The following is a 19,097-nucleotide window of genomic DNA, read 5'->3' on the forward strand; positions in this document are numbered from 1 at the left end:
AAATGGCCATGTTTAATTTCGAGTTGTCTAATCCACTGGATTTAAAGAGTACCTATTAAAGAGCATAACTGCCGAATTTCATGCTTGTATCACAATGCGAACGATTCACACTAAAAATGGATGTCAGCCACCTCGTCCTAGCTCATATATACCGAATGTCAAGGAGGCAAGGACTATTTAGCACCTGGAGATGAAACCTTGTCAAGCATTTTGACTGCCAAATCTGGCAAGTTGAGTCCCCTTCACATCAACACTCCGTCCGGATCATACTCCGGTGCTGCAATGGAGCAGCACTCGAGGTTTCTTGTGCAGCGCTGGCCAAGTGCCTTAAGCACTCAAGCAAATCCAGCAATGCGGTTTATGTTTGCCACGGCGGTATAGTTAGCAGCAGAGCTTAAAAAAAAATTAATGGACGTTGGATCTTGGGTCATGCATTCGGTAATTATTGTTAAGTCTGGCCTATGTAATAATTTCATAAACTGAAAATGTCGTCGCATCTACAAATAAAAGGTATGAGCGACGGGAGGGCGTGGCCACCAGTTTTGTGCGGTAGGCTCGTTTCCGATGTGTATTTTCGATTTTTCGGGTAAAGTGTCTAATTCGATCTCGGCTTTATTTCCACTTTCGGTTCCTCTGCGGCAGTTTATTCGAGCTTCGGTTAGATTACCTGTTCCGTTGGTTTTCCTCAGACGTTAAAGAAATACAGTGAAGGTATTACTGTTAGTTTTCGGCCTAGCGTTATACGGATAAGAGGATCTTATAAAACCCAATAAACCGATTCCACTTTCACTCCATCGTCGATTCGCAAATTCAATTGAACACGTGATTCGTTTTGACATTTATAGTTCACGATGTTGAGCGGTGAATGATCTTGTCCCGCTAATTGAATTGGCTTGTATTATTTTTTTCCTCTATTTTTTTTAAATATCCCTCTGTGCGCTTGGCAACTCATTATGAAAGATTTTTCATTTATTTCATTTTGCATTGTGAGGAGAGCAAGGGATGTTGGCCACGACCAACTCGGCACAATAAATGGGTGAGTTGCGGTGTTGTGCGGTGTATGTGTTTTGGGAATTATTTTTTAAAATTCGTGCTTTTTTTTTTGATTGCTCTCGAAGATCTGGAAAACATCCGGCATGGATTCATTTTGGTTTGGTATAAGTGATTATCGTGTGCGTGATAAAGTAGATGAGGTGGGTGGAAATTCAAACTTTCGCACCTGAGAACTGACTGAATAAGGTAAGCCGATGTGAATGGGCACTTTGGCTCAAACCGAAGGCATTTACCTTGGCGTGGGTTCTTCTCTGTTGATGTTGAGGCGATCTCATTGGTTAAACCGAGTGACGTCATTCATGTTACCTGCAAAATGTTAAAATGCCACGACCATCTGTCCCCAAATGCAAACGAATTCCCTTACTCGACCTCAACAAGGTCGTTTTATTACTTGCAAAATCGAAGATTTTTCAAGTATATTGGTCGGTTGCGTTTGTGGTTCTGTCTGTCTGTCTGTTTGTCTGTCACCGGCCGACAGGTCACAATTTTCAACCGATCTTCACGAAACGTCACCAAATGGTAGTTCGTCAAAAGCAAGAAGCCTATTGTTTTTGGGGTCAAAAGGTCAACATAGGCCATAGGTCACCAACTTCGCTGAATTTCTAAAATCCTCAATTTTCATCCGATTGACTTGAAATTTGAAAAGGACTTGCATATCTGGTCAATGAATTCAACCACCAAGTATATTTGAGGTCAACATAGGCCAAAAGGTCAACATAAGCCAAATTTCTAAAATCCTCTTTTCATCCGATTGACTTGAAATTTGAAGAGGACTTGCAGATCTGGTCACTGAATTCAACCACCAAGTATTATTGAGGTCAACATAGGCCAAAAGGTCAACATAGGCCAAGTTTCAAAAATCTTCAATTTTTATCCAATTGACTTGAAAATTGAACAGCATTTGCACATTGTCACTAAATAGGGAAACTAACTATTTTTGAGGTCAAAAAGGTCAACTCAAGGTCAACCTTCCAAAATCATTTTTTATCTGAAAAATCGTCACTTTTCATCCTGTTGACCCAAGCTTTGATCAAGATCGTCAATTTTAATCTTGATGAAATGGACAATTTGCTGTATAAATGGAAAACTTTTTTGGGGATTTTGCAAGTATTGTGCTCCGCATGACGTCTTCTTGTCTGTTCGTCTGTTTGTCTGTTTGTTTGTCTGTTTGTCACCGGCCTACAGGTCACAATTTTCAACCGATCTTTACGAAACTTCACCAAATGGTAGAGTTTGTCAAAAGCAAGCAGCCTATTGTTTTTGGGGTCAAAAGGTCAACATAGGCCAAAGGTCACCAACTTTGCGAAATTTCTAAAATCCTCAATTTTCATCCGATTGATTTGAAATTTGAAGAGGACTTGCATATCTGGTCACTGAATTCAATCACCAAGTATTTTTGAGGTCAACATAGGCCAAAAGGTCAACATGGTCAAAATTTCAAAAATCCTCAATTTTCATCCGATTGACTTGAAAATTGAATCGCATTTGCACATTGAGTCACTAAATAAGGAAACCAACTATTTTTGAGGTCAAAAGGTCAAAGGTCAACCTTCCAAAATCATCATTTTTCATCCGAAAAATCGTCGCTTTTCTTCCTATTGACCCGAGCTTTGATCAAGATTGTCAATTTTAATCTTGATGAAATGGACAATTTGCTGTATCAATGGAATTTTTTTTCCTTGGGGGGTGGGGGGGGGGGGGGATGGATTTTGCAAGTCTCGTGCTCTGCATGACGTCTTGTTAATTTTTTTAAATATAAATAAGGACGTCTGTCTCTGTCCACCCGTCCATCCGTCCGTAAACACTTGCAACTTCTTCTCCGAAACCACTGATGGGATTATGACCAAATTTGGCGCAAATGATATTTGGTATGTTGCCTAAAGTTTGTTCAGGCATTAAAAAAAATCTGCCCTTTTGGGAGTCTACGAGGGTGGGGGAGGGGCGGGGGGGGGTGGGCTGCCCCCCAAAATAGGTATTTGCTTTCTTTTCAGAATCTACACACACAATTTCGATGAAACTTCACCACAACCTTCACCACGCGTGATGTACCAATGTTTGTTCACAGCATTAAAAGAATTGGCCCAATGTGGGTCTGTGGATGAAGTTGCCCCCCAAAATAGGTATTTGCTTTCTTCTCTGAAACTACACACACTATTTTGATGAAGGCGCTAATGGGCCATTAGCGACCTGTCTGGACACTCCTTTCACCCCTGCACGCCATTGGGAGGCGGCGGGATGGCCCGTGCTTGTAATGTAGATGGCAAGCGTCCCAGTGGTGCTTGAAGATAGAACCATTCAGTACGCCGGCCGGAAGCACCGAATGACGGCATCCAGCTATGGAGGGCCGGTGGGGGCAGGGTGACGCGACGGCCCACCAATTACAGCAGCCCGAGTAACTTTCCAGAACAGTCCTCAGCCTCGCCAGGGCCTTACGAAAGCCCTCTCTCTCTGTCTCTCTCTCTGTCTCTCTCTCTGTCTCTCTCTCTCTCTCTCTCTCTCTCTCCCTGTCTCTGTCCCTCTCTCTCTCTGGCTCTCTATCCCCCTCTCTCTCTGGCTCTCTGTCCCTCTCTCTCTGGCTCGATATCCCTCTCTCTCTGGCTCAATATCCCTCTCTCTCTCTGGCTCTCTGTCCCTCTCTCTCTCTCTGGCTCTCTGTCCCTCTCTCTCTCTGGCTCTCTGTCCCTCTCTCTCTCTGGCTCTCTGTCCCTCTCTCTCTGTCCCTCTCTCTGGCTCTCTGTCCCTCTCTCTCTCTGGCTCTCTGTCCCTCTCTCTGTCCCTTTCTCTCTGGCTCTCTATCCCTCTGTCTGTCTCTCTCTCTCTGGCTCTCTGTCCCTCTGGCTCTCTGTCCCTCTGTCCCTCTGGCTCTCTATCCCTCTCTCTCTCTGGCTCTCCATTCCTCTCTTTCTCTCTGTCCCTCTCTCTATGCCTCTGGCTCTCTATCCCTCTCTCTCTTTCTCTCGATCCCTCTCTCTCTTTCTCTCTGGCTCTCTATCCCTCTCTCTCTCTCTCTGGCTCTCTATCCCTCTGTCTCTCTCTCTCTGGCGCTCTATCCCCCTCTCTCTGGCTCTCCATCCCTCTGTCTCTCTCTTTGTCTCTCTCTTTGTCTCTCTCTCTGGCTCTCCATCCCTCTGGCTCTCCATCCCCCTGTCTCTCTCTCTGGCTCTCCATCCCCCTGTCTCTCTCTCTGGCTCTCCATCCCCCTGTCTCTCCATCCCCCTGTCTCTCTCTCTCTGGCTCTCCATCCCTCTGGCTCTCCATCCCTCTGGCTCTCTATCCCTCTGTCTCTCTCTCTGGCTCTCCATCCCTCTGTCTCTCTCTCTCTGGCTCTCCATCCCTCTGGCTCTCTATCCCTCTCTGGCTCTCTATCCCCCTCTCTCTCTGGCTCTCCATCCCTCTGGCTCTCTATCCCCCTGTCTCTATATCTGGCTCTCCATCCCTCTGGCTCTCCATCCCTCTGGCTCTCTATCCCTCTCTCTGGCTCTCTATCCCTCTGTCTCTCTCTCTCTCTGGCTCTGTCCCTCTCTCTGGCTCTGTCCCTCTCTCTGGCCCTGTCCCTCTCTCTCTCTCTCTGGCCCTGTCCCTCTCTCTCTCTCTGGCTCTGTCCCTCTCTCTCTCTGGCTCTGTCCCTCTCTCTCTCTCTGGCTCTGTCCCTCTCTCTCTGGCTCTGTCCCTCCCTCTCTCTCTCTCTCTCTCTGGGTCTGTCCCTCTCTCTCTCTGGCTCTGTCCCCTCTCTCTCTCTGGCTCTGTCCCTCTCTCTCTCTGGCTCTGTCCCCCTCTCTCTCTGGCTCTGTCCCCCTCTCTCTCTGGCTCTGTCCCCCTCTGTCTCTGGCTCTGTCCCCCTCTCTCTGGCTCTGTCCCTCTCTTTCTCTGGCTCTGTGCCTCTCTTTCTCTGGCTCTGTCCCTCTCTTTCTCTGGCTCTGTCCCTCTCTTTCTCTGGCTCTGTCCCTCTCTTTCTCTGGCTCTGTCCCTCTCTTTCTCTGGCTCTGTTCCTCTCTCTGGCTCTGTCCCTCTCTCTCTCTGGCTCTGTCCCTCTCTCTGGCTCTCTATCCCTCTGTCTCTCTCTCTGGCTCTGTCCCTCTCTCTCTCTGGCTCTGTTCCTCTCTCTCTCTCTCTCTGACTCTGTCCCTCTCTGGCTCTGTCCCTCTCTGGCTCTGTCCCTCTCTGGCTCTGTCCCTCTCTCTCTGGCTCTGTCCCTCTGGCTCTCTCTCTCTCTCTCTCTCCTCTCCTGATTGCTTACTGCCTTTGCCTGCCCGTGTTGGTGTTGGTGACCACCCCTTGACTGCGTGTTGCTTGTGTTAGCGACTCGAGTTGGGAGCCTTGGGTTGGAGGAGCACTGACCAAATTGGGGCCAAAACACGTACACAACACGGCTATGCCCTCACACCTCACCAGGGTTTCTCGCATTCACTCCCCTCCTCCTCCATTAGCGTTGGGTTACAGAACCACGACTGGTTCCGTCCAGTAAGCGGGAGGCCGTAGTCCCCACACGGCCTTCACTTCTGACGTTCGTTCCTCCCCCCCCTTCGTGAATGTCTGATGTGGCGCCCTGTTTTGTTTAATCATAGTTGTAGTCATAAGGCATAGGTTAAAGTTCTGCTTCTCGTCCGTTTTTCTTTGCTATTTCTAAGTTTCGCTGTGCACTTCATGTCAGCTACTGCTTGTACATTTAAATTCACCTTTCCCCATTGTCCCCCCGGCTTGTACATTTTAATTCACCTTTCCCCATTGTCCCCCCTGCTTGCACATTTAAATTCACCTTTCCCCATTGTCCCCCCTGCTTGTACATTTAAATTCACCTTTCCCCATTGTCCCCCCGGCTTGTACATTTAAATTCACCTTTCCCCATTGTCCCCCCTGCTTGTACATTTAAATTCACCTTTCCCCATTGTCCCCCTGGCTTGTACATTTAAATTCACCTTTCCCCATTGTCCCCCCGGCTTGTACATTTTAATTCACCTTTCCCCATTGTCCCCCCTGCTTGCACATTTAAATTCACCTTTCCCCATTGTCCCCCCTGCTTGTACATTTAAATTCACCTTTCCCCATTGTCCCCCCGGCTTGTACATTTAAATTCACCTTTCCCCATTGTCCCCTCTACTTGTACATTTTAATTCACCTTTCCCCATTGTCCCCCCTGCTTGTACATTTTAATTCACCTTTCCCCATTGTCCCCCCTGCTTGTCCATTTTAATTCACCTTTCCCCATTGTCCCCCCTGCTTGTACATTTTAATTCACCTTTCCGAATTGTCCCCCCTGCTTGTACATTTTAATTCACCTTTCCCAATTGTTCCCCCCTGCTTGTACATTTTAATTCACCTTTCCCAATTGTCCCCCCTGCTTGTACATTTTAATTCACCTTTCCCCATTGTCCCCCCTGCTTGTACATTTTAATTCACCTTTCCCCATTGTCCCCCCTGCTTGTACATTTTAATTCACCTTTCCCAATTGTTCCCCCCTGCTTGCACATTTTAATTCACCTTTCCCCATTGTCCCCCCTGCTTGGACATGTTAATCCACCTTTCCCCATTGTCCCCCCTGCTTGTACATGTTAATCCACCTTTCCCCATTGTCCCCCCTTGCATGCATCCTCCCCTCCCCACGATCATTAAAGCCCTCGCGTCCCTCCCCACATTCTGCATGATCCATGTACCTTACAAATACCTGTAAATAAACCGTTTGTTGATGTTTTCCTTTCCAATTGTTCATGGATGTCCTTTCTTTCATTGATCCAGCACTGTTTGCATCTGGCGAAGGCGGGAGGTTATTCCCTGCCTAATCGGCTCATTAGCATTAGCCCCGGCGGATATCCAGCTGTAGCTTGGCCTCCCAAATTACCATCCAATGATGAGATTGGAACACCGCCTGAGGGTATGTTCCCCGATTGGAAAGGTCATGTGATGCATGTAAACGGTGTCGGGCTAACCCCCTTGTGCCCTGAAACCCGTGGCCTTAACAATATACACACATTGACATGTGATTATACACAAATTATACGTGACACATTATATACACCTCTCTCTCTCTCTCTGTCTCTGTCTCTGTCTCTGTCTCTCTCTCTCTGTCTCTCTCTCTGTCTCTCTCTCTCTCTGTCTCTCTCTCTCTCTGTCTCTCTCTCTCTCTGTCTCTCTCTCTGTCTCTCTCTCTGTCTCTCTCTCTCTCTCTCTCTCTCTCTCTCTCTCTCTCTCTCTCTCTCTCTCTCTCTCTCTCTCCACGATTAATAGCAAATATCATCATTTACCCTGCGCACCCACAAGCCCATACATGATTTTCCCATCACTGTTGAGAAGGACCCAAACTAAATATGGTGCCTCTCTCAGGGTGATACATCTCGCTCCTACATGAATAATATCTGGCACAATATTTGTGTATATTCACGTCATAGGGCTTTACTTTGTTGAAGAGTTGGTAGCTTTGCTCTGTTGGTAATGACGCACAGCATTGCATTGTCTTTCCAATTGCAGATATCCATTCAATAATTAACCAAGCGTGCTATGTTCACAGAAGGGACTCTCGCAAGGTTTGAAGTCAATTCACTGATCATGATTGGGGTTTTGGTGGAACACGCCCGTCTATGATCCTTTGGGCCTTTCAATGGCCCATGTCGTCGGGAGGTTTTGAAGTACGAGCAGCTGCAGGATCTTCCCTTTCAGCGAACTGAGAAATTTCTCCAACTTTCTTTTATGCAGAGGCACGCTTCTTTCTCTCAGGTACTTTTCCAAGTATTGTCGGCTTCTTTTAGCAGTGTTGTGAGCCATTTTGGGTAACAATCCTTTTCTTGCACACACAAAATAAAGAAACATGCCCCAATCAACATTGCTGCTAAGGGGTTATGCTCATGCTTGTCGAGCATTCTGGGGCAGATTGCGACACACAGGGAATTACCAGTGAACTGGTACTCAATTATCCGACCTCGGAAGGATGACAGGCTGAGTCAACCCCCTGGCGTTAATTCAGCGATCGACCAGGATTCGAACCCAGGATCCTAGGATCCCAAGCCGGCACCCTAACCACTAAGCCAACACCAGGCTCCTCACCTGGAATAAAATAATAATAATAATAATAATAATAATAATAATAATAATAATAATAATAATAATAATAATAATAATAATAATAATAATAATAATAATAATAATAATAATAATAATAATAATAATAATAATAATAATAATAATAATAATAATAATAATAATAATAATAATAATAATAATAATAATAATAATAATAATAATAATAATAATAATAATAATAATAATAATAATAATAATAATAATAATAATAATAATAATAATAATAATAATAATAATAATAATAACAAGTCAGGAGACGACGATGGTTCACGAGCGAGCGGTATTCAATGACAAAGGACGGACTATAACCGAAACAGGCCCGGACAGGCCAGGCCCGGAAATGTCAAAACGAAGGTTACTGACCTTGAAATGAGATAGAAAATAATGTATAATCAGTTATGATGTTAGTTAGCTACACAATACCGAAAATTTGGTTCGATTCCGACAACTTTGAAACTTTGACCTTTGTGACCTTCAAAGGTCAAAGGTCGAGGATTCTGAAATTTGTTGGAAAACATGTATTTCATGATGTATGTGATCATATAAGATCATGTACAACATTTCACCCTATCAGGAAGCGAATAATGTAATAAAACCATCAAAAATCGACTTTTCTAAATTTCGTGACCTTGTGACCTTGACCTTGGGGCGAAAATGAAAAATCGAGCTCTGTGGGGCTAGACACATGACATTGGCCTAACCAAATATCGAAACCCCTGTCAGATTCCACCAAACCCCTCGGAGAGGATGTAGCTTGAACTCGATTACCCCCGAAAAAGACATCTTTTTCCGGCGTGGTTCCGCCCACAATGGGCGCAATACGTCCACTCTAGGCAGGACACAACTTGATCATGACATCAACCTCCCACCCAAGTTTCATCAAGATCGGATGATATCATCGGGTAGTTATGCTGCGGACAGACAGACAGACACACAGACAGACGCACACACATGACGAATATAGTGGTCACTTGATAACTCGTGAACCAATAATAATGTATTCCGGAAGTTAACCGCCGTTGACGCAGTGGCTAATATACCACCCTATGGAACACATTACATTAGTTATTCGTGCCTGTTGTTTGCGTCCTTTAAAACTCCTTAAAAACAGTAAGTTTCCTATTTGGAATGATTTTCAGTTTTGTTTGACTGTCAGACAGGCAGTCGGAGTAAAATATTATCTCTCACCTCTCTGTGCATGTGCGATCGGGACGAATTCATAGTCAAAGTACTGTCAAACAGCAGGTTTGTTTTCAAATTAATGTTCCGATTTTGTTCAAAATATATAGCATCGATTTCAAATCAAGTTGTTCCTCGACCATAAACTGACGTTTGTGAACATATGAACGGAGAGACGGACAGACATGAACCAATTGCACAACTCCGCTTTTTGCTTCGCGTGTGCGGGATAATAATGGAAGTTCGCAAACATTTTGTTTACAGGGTTCTCTTAAAAAGAAAGTCTTGTGTGAATGGCTTGAGAGCATCTTTTGTCTTTGCAGATACGATGGAAAGTGACAACACAGACTGTGAAGCAGATGTGATGAAGGCTGGGATTGAGGAAGAATTTGCGTTAAAAGAAAATGGGCAAGGTAAGCAAGTTTCTTGCGAACAAGTTTGTCTTTAAAATACGAGTGCTGATCTGGGAAGGCAATGGCAAGCAACCCGGTTTCTTCCCTTACCGTGAGACCTGATTCGGCAGCACTGATGCCCGAGAAAGGATGCGCAAGGTTCAAGTACAGACCCATCATCATCATCATAGTGCCGATAGTTAGATCTCGTGGCTGTATTCACAAACTTTACCTCGTTTTGAAATTTTACTCTCAACATTAAATCTTCATTTCATAAACACTTTTATAATGTTGGAATATCGGGGAATTTGTATTGCTTCCACTAGATTGCTGACATTCATTGTTTTGGATGAAAGGTGATTCTCTCTGATGCACAATGTGGGAACTCGGATAATGGCCTGGTATTGTCATTTGGCAAGTTTTAATTTCAAGACTTTGAAAAGTTAATGAGGGTGGGGCGCTTGGGAGGGGGGAGGGGTGGGAAGGGTTCCCGATTGTAGAAAAGATCATAGGTATTGGTGAGGGATGACCTGAGCAGGAGTTGAACAGCCAACTTGAATCTCTGGAGGGAAGAAAGAGATTGAACATACAAGTACTTAGGAAGTTGATTCTGTAGGTTAGAGAAAAGAGCAACAAATGAGTAGAGGTGGGCAGTGAGCCTGTAATTTCGGAATTTCACCAGAAGTGGGTTACTAGTCGACCATGTGTGCCCTGGAGAAGCTCGAAGAAGGGGGGAGGGAGGGGCAGAGCACAGAATTTGTTTGTAATTGGAAAGTACCATCACACCACGGTCAACTACCCATGGTGTTGAAATGGGGAACGATAATGGAGACTGCCTTGTGGCTGAACAAATGTCTGAGAAGATTGAAGTGTCGAGCGACTGGTTTGGAATGGTCTGTGCTGTTGGTTCCTACATTGATTTTTCACTAAAGCGATCGATTGCCCACTCTTTGCCCCATTTCACGGGATGCGAGTACACCACCTCAGAGCTATATTTGTTAATTGTACTTGGGTTTTCTTTTTTTAAGCAGTGAAGCCGCTTCAATATATGGCTATGTGCTTCCTTCCATCCGTCAAAACTGAAGAAGAAACTTTCCAACCCACCGTGTTTAATTCTAAAGGGTTCTAAAGGGTAATTCTAGAGGGTTAAAATGGGTAGTTCTAAAGGGTTCTAAAGGGTAATTGTAAAGGATTCCAGAAGGTTCTAAAGGTAATTCTGGAGTGTTCTAATGATCATTCTAAAGGGTTCTAAAGAGTAATTGTAAAGTGTTTAAAGGGTAATTATAAAGGGTTCTAAAGGCAATTCTAATGGGTTTAGTTCGTTTCTCGTCTTTCCTTACTACATATTAAAAATGCCAAACTGAACCACTTCCTTCGGACAAGGGTGCGACTTTAAAAATAAATTAAATTCTGACATTTTATAATTTCTTCTGTGTATTGTCTGTGTGATGAGTCTCCCCCTCACCTCCTCACCACCCAGCAGACGACATGGAGGTTGAGACAGGAAGTTCTACTTATGATCAAGATGTATCAAGTCCCTGCTATGAGGAAGACTTTCAGCCTTTTATTAAACAGGAGGAGGATGAGATGATTTCCCCTGTCCAATCTGGTGAGAAATATTCATCTACTTAATTTGTATCTTTGTCGTTATTGACCAATTGAAGCTTTTGAGGCATTGGAGTGCTATTGTACTTTTAATGGGATATTTAGCTGGCTATCTCTTCTGCAATCATTTGGATGTTATGTATTTGCCCTCGCTTTAGCAACTAGCATGCAGATGATAATTCAATACAATAAATGAAGGATATAAACGTCAAATTTAGCCTTGTGTCTTTTGAACTTCACTTACCTAATATTGTACTAATATTTTTACAAATATGACAGTTTCTCTATAGTCTATACTTTCTCTATAGTCTATAGTCTATACAGCCCCAATTATTCCAACCTCCTTGTGTGCGGTTGTTTTTTTTTTAACGCAAATCTTTCACAAACCAGAACGGGGGTAGAAAAGATCAAGGTTTTGGATGGGGGAAGATAAAAAGATGGTGGTGAACAGCTGCTTTGAAGACCTGGAGGGAGGAGTGGGATTGAAGAGAGTGTGGGAGTTTGTTCCAGAGGCGGTAGAAAAGACGAATGAAAGAGTGAAGGTGAGCAGAGAGTCTTGATTTTGGCAATTTCACAAGACGAGTGTTACTGGCAGACATTGTCGATCTTGCAGGAATATTTGGGGGACAGAGAAGGGGGAGATAGGCCAGAGAGGAGTCGATAGAAGGCAGAAAGACCACCAACCTGTCTATGGTGAGATAGTGAAAGGCCCTCAGAATCTTCAGCTTCAGCACAGGAGATACCAATGATTCTATAAGATTTGGCTTCTACAGCATGAAGCTGAGCAAGGTGTGAGGCAGGAGCACCAGCCCAGAGGGGAGAGCAGTACTCCATCAAGCTGCGGATGAAAGCCTTGTATGTGGTGAGGAGCTCAGGTGTGCCAAGGAAGGACTTCACACAACGGAGGATGCCCAGTTGACTGGATTTAGAGGCCAACTTGGAAACGTGGTTTTCCCAGGAAAGATCATGGCAGATAGTGAGACCCAAAAGCTCGAGTGACAGAACGTCTTCGAGAGGATTGCTGAGAAAGTAGATGGGAGGGTTTTCCAGGTGTTCTTTTTGGAGAAACAAGGTCTTTTGTCGGAGAGAGTGTGACATTTGTCGGAATTGAAAGACATGTTATATTAAAATTGAAAGCCAAAGACATTTGTAGTGTCTACCCTAGGCAAAAGACACTGTGAGACCTTTAATGTCTACCAACTAATGCCCACAGATGGGACAACCAGTTGAATGTCCATCCGAGGGACAGCTCACTTTGTAATGCAAAGCCCTGCCTGCGAAGCACCAATCCAGTTTATAGTTGGGAATCTATCCCAGATTAGATGGCTCAATGGGACGGGTGCAACCTTTGCACCAAAACCTCACACTTTTCCATGATTATCCCCACACTTTTTGAAAAAAACAGGAGGATATTTTAATCAGCTCATACAGACCTGTTTGTCTGTCTATCCCGTCTGTCCCGTCTATCTACTCCTAAACGGTTGTGCAGAAATTCACCAAGCTTGGTCGTTTTGATCACCACATGGCACGAAGGTGCAAAAGTAGTATCATTTTTGGCCCCGCCCCCTGGGGTAGGGTCAAAAGGTCAAATACCAAAATAAATGTTTTTAATGAAACTTTGTGTTTGCAATCAACATTGGGAGACACATGAATTAAGTAACTGGTTTAAAAAAAAAAAAGATTTGACCCCAGTTTCATGCCCCAGAGGGTGGGGACTTGGAGTCAGTCAGAACGGGGAAAGGTGTTTGTTAACTTAAAATTTTATATCGAGTCATTGTTGGTGGAACTTTTTGACATCTTTCAACTTTTGCTTTGGGTGGGAAGCGTGGGGATTTCCGATGGCACGCCATCAACTTCCTTCTCGTTGATGGTTGCAAAGAGTAATTAAGATGATTTGAGACATTTTTTTTTTAGGCAGTGGCACTCAGGAATGTTCATAAATATTTATGTCATTTTTAAAATTGAAAACCTGTCACATACTGCACCTTTGTTAATTATAATTATGTACTTGCATAACCATGTGAGTGTGCATTGTAAACGCAGAGTTTGAAGTGCGGTTAGACTGCCCAGAAAATGGCAGCACAAGCCCTGTGTCGGAAAAGCCTTCAAATGGCATCGACGACGATTTCCAAGACTGCCACACCTTTTGCAACCCTGTGGGGAGGAAGCAGATTCAGACTGTAATGGTGCTTGTGGATGAAGCCAATCGGGCTGGGATGAAAAAATTCAATTTTTGCACCGAAGAGGATCGTCAGAGCGACACCCATTTGTCGACCAAGAAGACGAACATATCCTGTGAGTGCAAGGAAAGCAGCAAGAGTTGTAAAAGTGGATCTGATCTTGTAACTCCCATGAAGAGCCACTCTAGGAAAAAACGTTTCGAGTGTGAAGAGTGGGGAAAGTGTTTTTTGCACAAAAACAGCCTCAAACTTCATGTTGAAAATCATACCGATGACTTCACGGCCAGGCCATATAAATGTACGGACTGCAGTAAGACCTTTCTGAATGAATCGACACTGAAGGCGCACTTGGAGTACCACACGGGTGAAAGGCCTTACGAGTGCAAGGAATGCGGCAAAGCCTTTCATCAGAAGTCGGGGTTGTTCACGCACACTCGCTGCCACACCGTAGGAAATGCATTTGAATGCAACGACTTTAGGGACACCTCTGATGATGAATCGGACCTCATAGCTCACACGAAGGACCATGAGGGCAAAGGTCTCTTTCAGTGCAGTGAATGTGGAAAGGGTTTCGCACGCAAATACAACCTCAAAAAACACCTTGAAAGCCACATCGACGACCGTTCCAGATCGTACGAGTGCACAGAATGCAGCAAGACATTCCTAAACCAGTCGAGCTTGGTGGCACACTTTCGGTTTCATTCGCAAGATAGACTTTACGAGTGCGACGAATGCGGCAAGGTGTTGCTGAATCAATCGAGCCTAAATAATCACTGCCGGTACCACACAGGGGAACGGCCTTATAAGTGTGAGGAATGTGGTAAAGCATATCACCAAAAGTCAGATCTCTTGGCTCACAGTCGGTGTCATACTGGTGAACTACCATATACCTGCAGAGTGTGTGGGCAAGGTTTTGTACATGAAACTCATCTTTTGATTCATATGAAGAACCATGACGGTAAAAAGCCCTTTGAGTGTAAGGAATGCAGGAAGGGTTTTGCACGGAAGTTCAATCTCAAGAAACACTCCAAGCGGCACACAATTGAGCACAGAACCAGGTCCTACAATTGCACGGAATGTGGCAAGGCCTTTCCAAGCAAGTCGAGTTTGGACGTGCACATGAGGCAGTACAAAGAAGAAATGCTTTACAAATGCGAACAATGTGATAAAGATTTTCTGAATAAATCGAGCTTGCTTACTCACATGCGGTATCATACCGGTGAAAGGCCTTACAAGTGTGAGGAATGTGACAAGGCCTTTCACCAGAAATCGGGCCTACTGATGCATATACGGTGTCATACAGGTGAAAGACCCTTTGCATGCAGTGAGTGTGGAAAGGCTTTCACGAGGAAATCCCATCTTGTATGTCATCGCATGACGCACATGAGTCAACGCGAAAGGCCTTTTGAGTGTCAAGACTGCGGGAAGGGTTTTTTGCGCAAGTCGAGCCTTACACAGCACCTCAAGTGTCACATTGTTGGCGAACAAGCAAGGCCTCACCTTTGTGCAGAATGCGGTAAGGCATTCCGATGGAAAGCGGACTTGGTCGTCCATCAGAAGTTGCATGCAGGCATAAGGCCGTTCAAGTGTGAGGAATGCGGTAAAGCTTTCAATAAGAACTCTTGCCTGGTGATCCACCAAAGATTGCACACAGGTGAAAGGCCTTACAAGTGTCAGGAATGTGATAAGGCATTCAACAGTCATTCTGTCCTAGTGGAGCACATTCGGTCCCACACCGGTGAAAGGCCGTTTGAATGTGCCGAATGCGGCAAAAGATTTTCTCGTAAATCTGCTCTCAAGATGCATCAGGTTTGCCATTCCAACGCGGTGCCTTTTGAATGCGAAGTGTGTGCGTCGGGATTTAGCCGCAAATCTGACCTCGTAACGCACAGAAAGATCCACAGCAGAATTTTACGCGCAATGTCACGTCAGAAGCTCGATGAAGAGAATGAGTGCAGCTAAGATTTTGTGAGTCCTGTTATACAAGTAGCTGTGGCTTTTCATTTTCGTTTTAATTCAACGAGAATTCGTGCTTGTTCCATATTTATGACATAACTGAAAAGCATGTCATATTTGGGGAAAAAACAACTGAAAATTACAATACTTAACCATGGTAAACACTTGCTTGGTATCCTAATGCTTTTACAGGGGTTATAAACATTTCTGAGTTGTCTTCTTTCATACTCGGGCAGCACAAGGCTGCGGGGCTGATGCAACACCCTCTAGGTTAGAGCAGGAATTTGTAATTTCTTCAGGGTGCTGGCCTATTCTTCAAGAAGGACGGGGTTGGATCTTTAAGGTCCAACAACTGATGACGGCAGATGGGACTCCCAGTTTATGGTCGGTATCCTTGTGCATTTACAGAGGTTATAAACATTTCTGAGTTGTCTTCTTTCATACTCGGGCAGCATAAGGCTGTGGGGCTGATGCAACACCCTCTAGGTTAGAGCAGCAATTTGTAATTTATTCAGGGTGCCGGCCTATTCTTTGAGAAGGACGGAGTTGGATCTTTAAGGTCCAACAACTGATGCCGGCAGACGGGACTCCCAGTTTATCGTTCTTCAAAGCAACGGCACACACATTGATGCCTTGCCCTAGGATACTGTAGCCGGGTCGAGATTCAAAGCCAGGCTTGACGGATCAGAGGCGAGTGTGCGTACCTCTCGGCCGTCCTGCCAGCCTTGCGAGTTGTCGCAAAGCCATTAGGGAGGTTGTTGAACACTAGCTTTCCCTAATTATAATGTACCGATGGCTTGGAAAAGTAATGCGGCCATTAGCTCTGCACCAGGCTCATCAATTTCAGGAAGATTGGTACAGCTGTTCCAAAGTTGCATATCTTGCAGAAAGGTGAGAAATTTCCAAGGTTCTTGAGAGCTCGTCTTTCTTTTACAATTCACAGTTACCTTTGCAACGAAGGTGTGTACGAAATATTGTATTTTGCAATTGGAAAAACGAGTATTAATTGTGTGACATATGATGTCTGTGCGGCTTATAATCGAGCGACGTCTCCATTGCCATTGTTGTTGTTACGTGTCTACATGGGAGTTATTGAGTAGCCGAGGTGTACAGGACCGATTGCTTTCGAACACTGCACATAGTTAGATGCGCAGTGAAAAAATGATTCGTTTGTGTTTGTGCTTTCTTTGTTTTCCAATCCTCAAAGCTCTCCGTTCTCTCTCTGGAGTGTGCTGCTGGATTGTTCGATTCCCACTCCGGATTAAGGTTACAGATTACAGAAAGCGCTCGCACCAAGTAATGCATGAAGTGGCAATTCATCTTGAGCGAAACCTTGTTATCGTGGAGTTGTTTTTGTTCCTTTTATATAGAATTAGGTCTTTCGATTTGTATGTTTATGTTTCTATGCTATATTGGCTTGATGTTTATAGTTTTACATTAGGATAATGAGTTGAAGATTTTGTGCAAGTGGATGAATGAATCCACCAATTCTTTCAAAAACCGTACTGCATTACATGTTGGAAAAGGAAAGATTAAAGTAACAAAGGAATTTTGAATGGACCCTGAGTGTTCTATTTATTTCCGAGTATATCCGTTGCAGCGTTGCTTGCAAAAAACAGGGACCTGCATAAATTTCCAGCTAATGTAAAACGTGACTTCAATTCCTCAACCTTACCCCAAAGCACCAGAAAGGTCTCCTCAGGATTCGGTGGAGCAGGTATCTCGGAGGTGGTTCAGGGTGCTGTCGATGGAGGGCCCACACCCCCCAGTCATAAAATTGTGTAGATTTTTTCTCTACGATTTCCAGACACAGAATTGCCTTATTTGATAAAGTATCAATCAGTATTTCTTTCTAACAAGTGGAGTGAAACCGTCAATTTGAAATCACGGCGAGAAATTCCATTCACAATCTCGCGATATTTTATATTTTTCCCATGACATTATTTAAAATTATTGCTATTATCATTATTGTGCTTGAAAATTGACAATATACTGTAATGTTTCTGAAAATACGATAATTTTGAGGTTCCAATACTCCGATATGCTCACGTCTCAGATCCGGAAATGACGCGCTCCTTTCAGCCATTTTGTGAACGACTCAGAGTTGATGTGACTCGCACTGGACATTTGGTTTACTAGTACCCGACTGCAAAGCCGCAATGAGCCGGCGAAGCCAAAGCCTCTTGCCACTATTTTACCCATCACGATGGCATCAGTGGGTTAGGTAGTTGGTAGTAGGTCGGTGTAGTAGGTACCGTACCTGGTAAGACTTGGTAAAAGAGAAGAGCAGACAGTCCTCCCCAATACCTACATACAATAAATGTCACAAGAAGCTTAAGGAAGTAACTATACGATGTGCTAGCTTAGGGCCTATTTTAAGAAATTTTAACTGGGCTTAATATACGTTTTCACAGTATGTGTGTAGTCTTCTAACTTCAGTCGCTGTCAGGACTGGTTCTCTCCGGGCACTGCGGCTTCCTCCACCAGAAGAAGTTAGCTTGCAGTAAGATCAGTGCCGACAGATCAGACGATAGCGCTGTTTCAACGGCAATGTGTGACTGTTGTTAATCAAACCGTGTCGATGGCGCTGATTGGCTGTCCTAAGCTGATCGCTGATTGGTCAGCTCACAAAATTTCGCAAATTCAGACCTAAAATGACACCATTTGCATTATGGATGAGATTTAAATTGATAAAATTTACTTCTTGATTAATTCGTTGAATTCCGTCTCAACTTCGGATATTTCCGGCCGTGAAAAACTATCCCCTACGGCCGCGAGATTTCTAAAAAATAATTCTTCGTCAATTTTAGAATATTTGACGCCGTTTTCAGCTTCCGAAACGCGTAATAAGCTTTTTTGAAGTATTTTTTCAAGTGCTCGAATCTCATTGGTTCCGGTGTTTGGTGACGATTTTCGTTTAAGATAACCAGGCCCGTGCGGGCCGAGGTTGGTCTTAAAGTATTTTAATTACAAATTAGAGGTGCATAAGATTGTGAATCAAACAAAGACGGGTGAAACAAACTCCTATTGAACTTTTTTCAATTTGTTATGTATACTTCCGCATCCGCAAGATGGCGGCCTCAATTGAGCGATTTGGTGCGTCAAAGCTTCGAAATTCTCAAGGGATCCAGCATAATCTGGTTTTTCAACATAATACGTACGCGTTCATTCACAACACCGGCTACTCGTACCCGACTGCAAAGCCGCAATGAGCCGGCGAAGCCAAAGCCTCTTGCCACTATTTTACCCATCACTATGGCATCAGTAGGTTAGGTAGTTGGTAGTAGGTAGGTGTAGTAGGTACCGTACCTGGTAAGACTTGGTGAAAGAGAAGAGCAGACAGTCCTCCCCAATACCTACATACAATAAATGTCACAAGAAGCTTAAGGAAGTAACTATACGATGTGCTAGCTTAAGGCCTATTTTAAGAAATTTTAACTGGGCTTAACATACGTTTTCACAGTATGTGTGTAGTCTTCTAACTTCAGTCACTGTCAGGACTGGTTCTCTCTGGGCACTGCGGCTTCCCCCACCAGAAGAAGTTAGCTTGCAGTAAGATCAGTGCCGACAGGTCAGACGATAGTGCCGGTTCAAAGGCAATGTGTGACTGTCGTTAATCAAACCGTGTCGATGGTGCTGATTGGCTGACCTAAGCTGATCG

At 44.3% G+C, this 19,097-nt stretch overlaps 1 protein-coding gene across 7 annotated transcripts; it reads left to right on the forward strand.

Annotated features, from left to right (window-relative positions):
• The first annotated feature begins 499 nt into the window (after positions 1-499).
• Positions 500-16,992, forward strand: LOC137427584 (uncharacterized). 7 transcript variants are annotated; one of them, XM_078777996.1, is made up of 6 exons: positions 500-549; positions 6,787-6,922; positions 7,556-7,761; positions 9,627-9,716; positions 11,179-11,304; positions 13,344-16,992. In XM_078777996.1, the coding sequence occupies exons 4-6, from the start codon at positions 9,632-9,634 to the stop codon at positions 15,440-15,442; spliced, it is 2,310 nt and encodes a 769-aa protein (XP_078634122.1). In that variant the 5' UTR covers positions 500-549; positions 6,787-6,922; positions 7,556-7,761; positions 9,627-9,631; the 3' UTR covers positions 15,443-16,992. The 7 variants fall into 7 exon arrangements, with proteins under 7 accessions (XP_078634122.1, XP_078634121.1, XP_078634120.1 ...); XM_078777995.1 differs by lacking the exon at positions 6,787-6,922; XM_078777994.1 differs by lacking the exon at positions 6,787-6,922 and having other exon boundaries at positions 523-1,036.
• Positions 16,993-19,097: the final 2,105 nt, after the last annotated feature.

This window comes from Myxine glutinosa, chromosome 5 (genome assembly GCF_964187855.1).
Source record: "Myxine glutinosa chromosome 5, kmMyxGlut1.1, whole genome shotgun sequence".
Taxonomy (NCBI): domain Eukaryota; kingdom Metazoa; phylum Chordata; class Myxini; order Myxiniformes; family Myxinidae; genus Myxine; species Myxine glutinosa.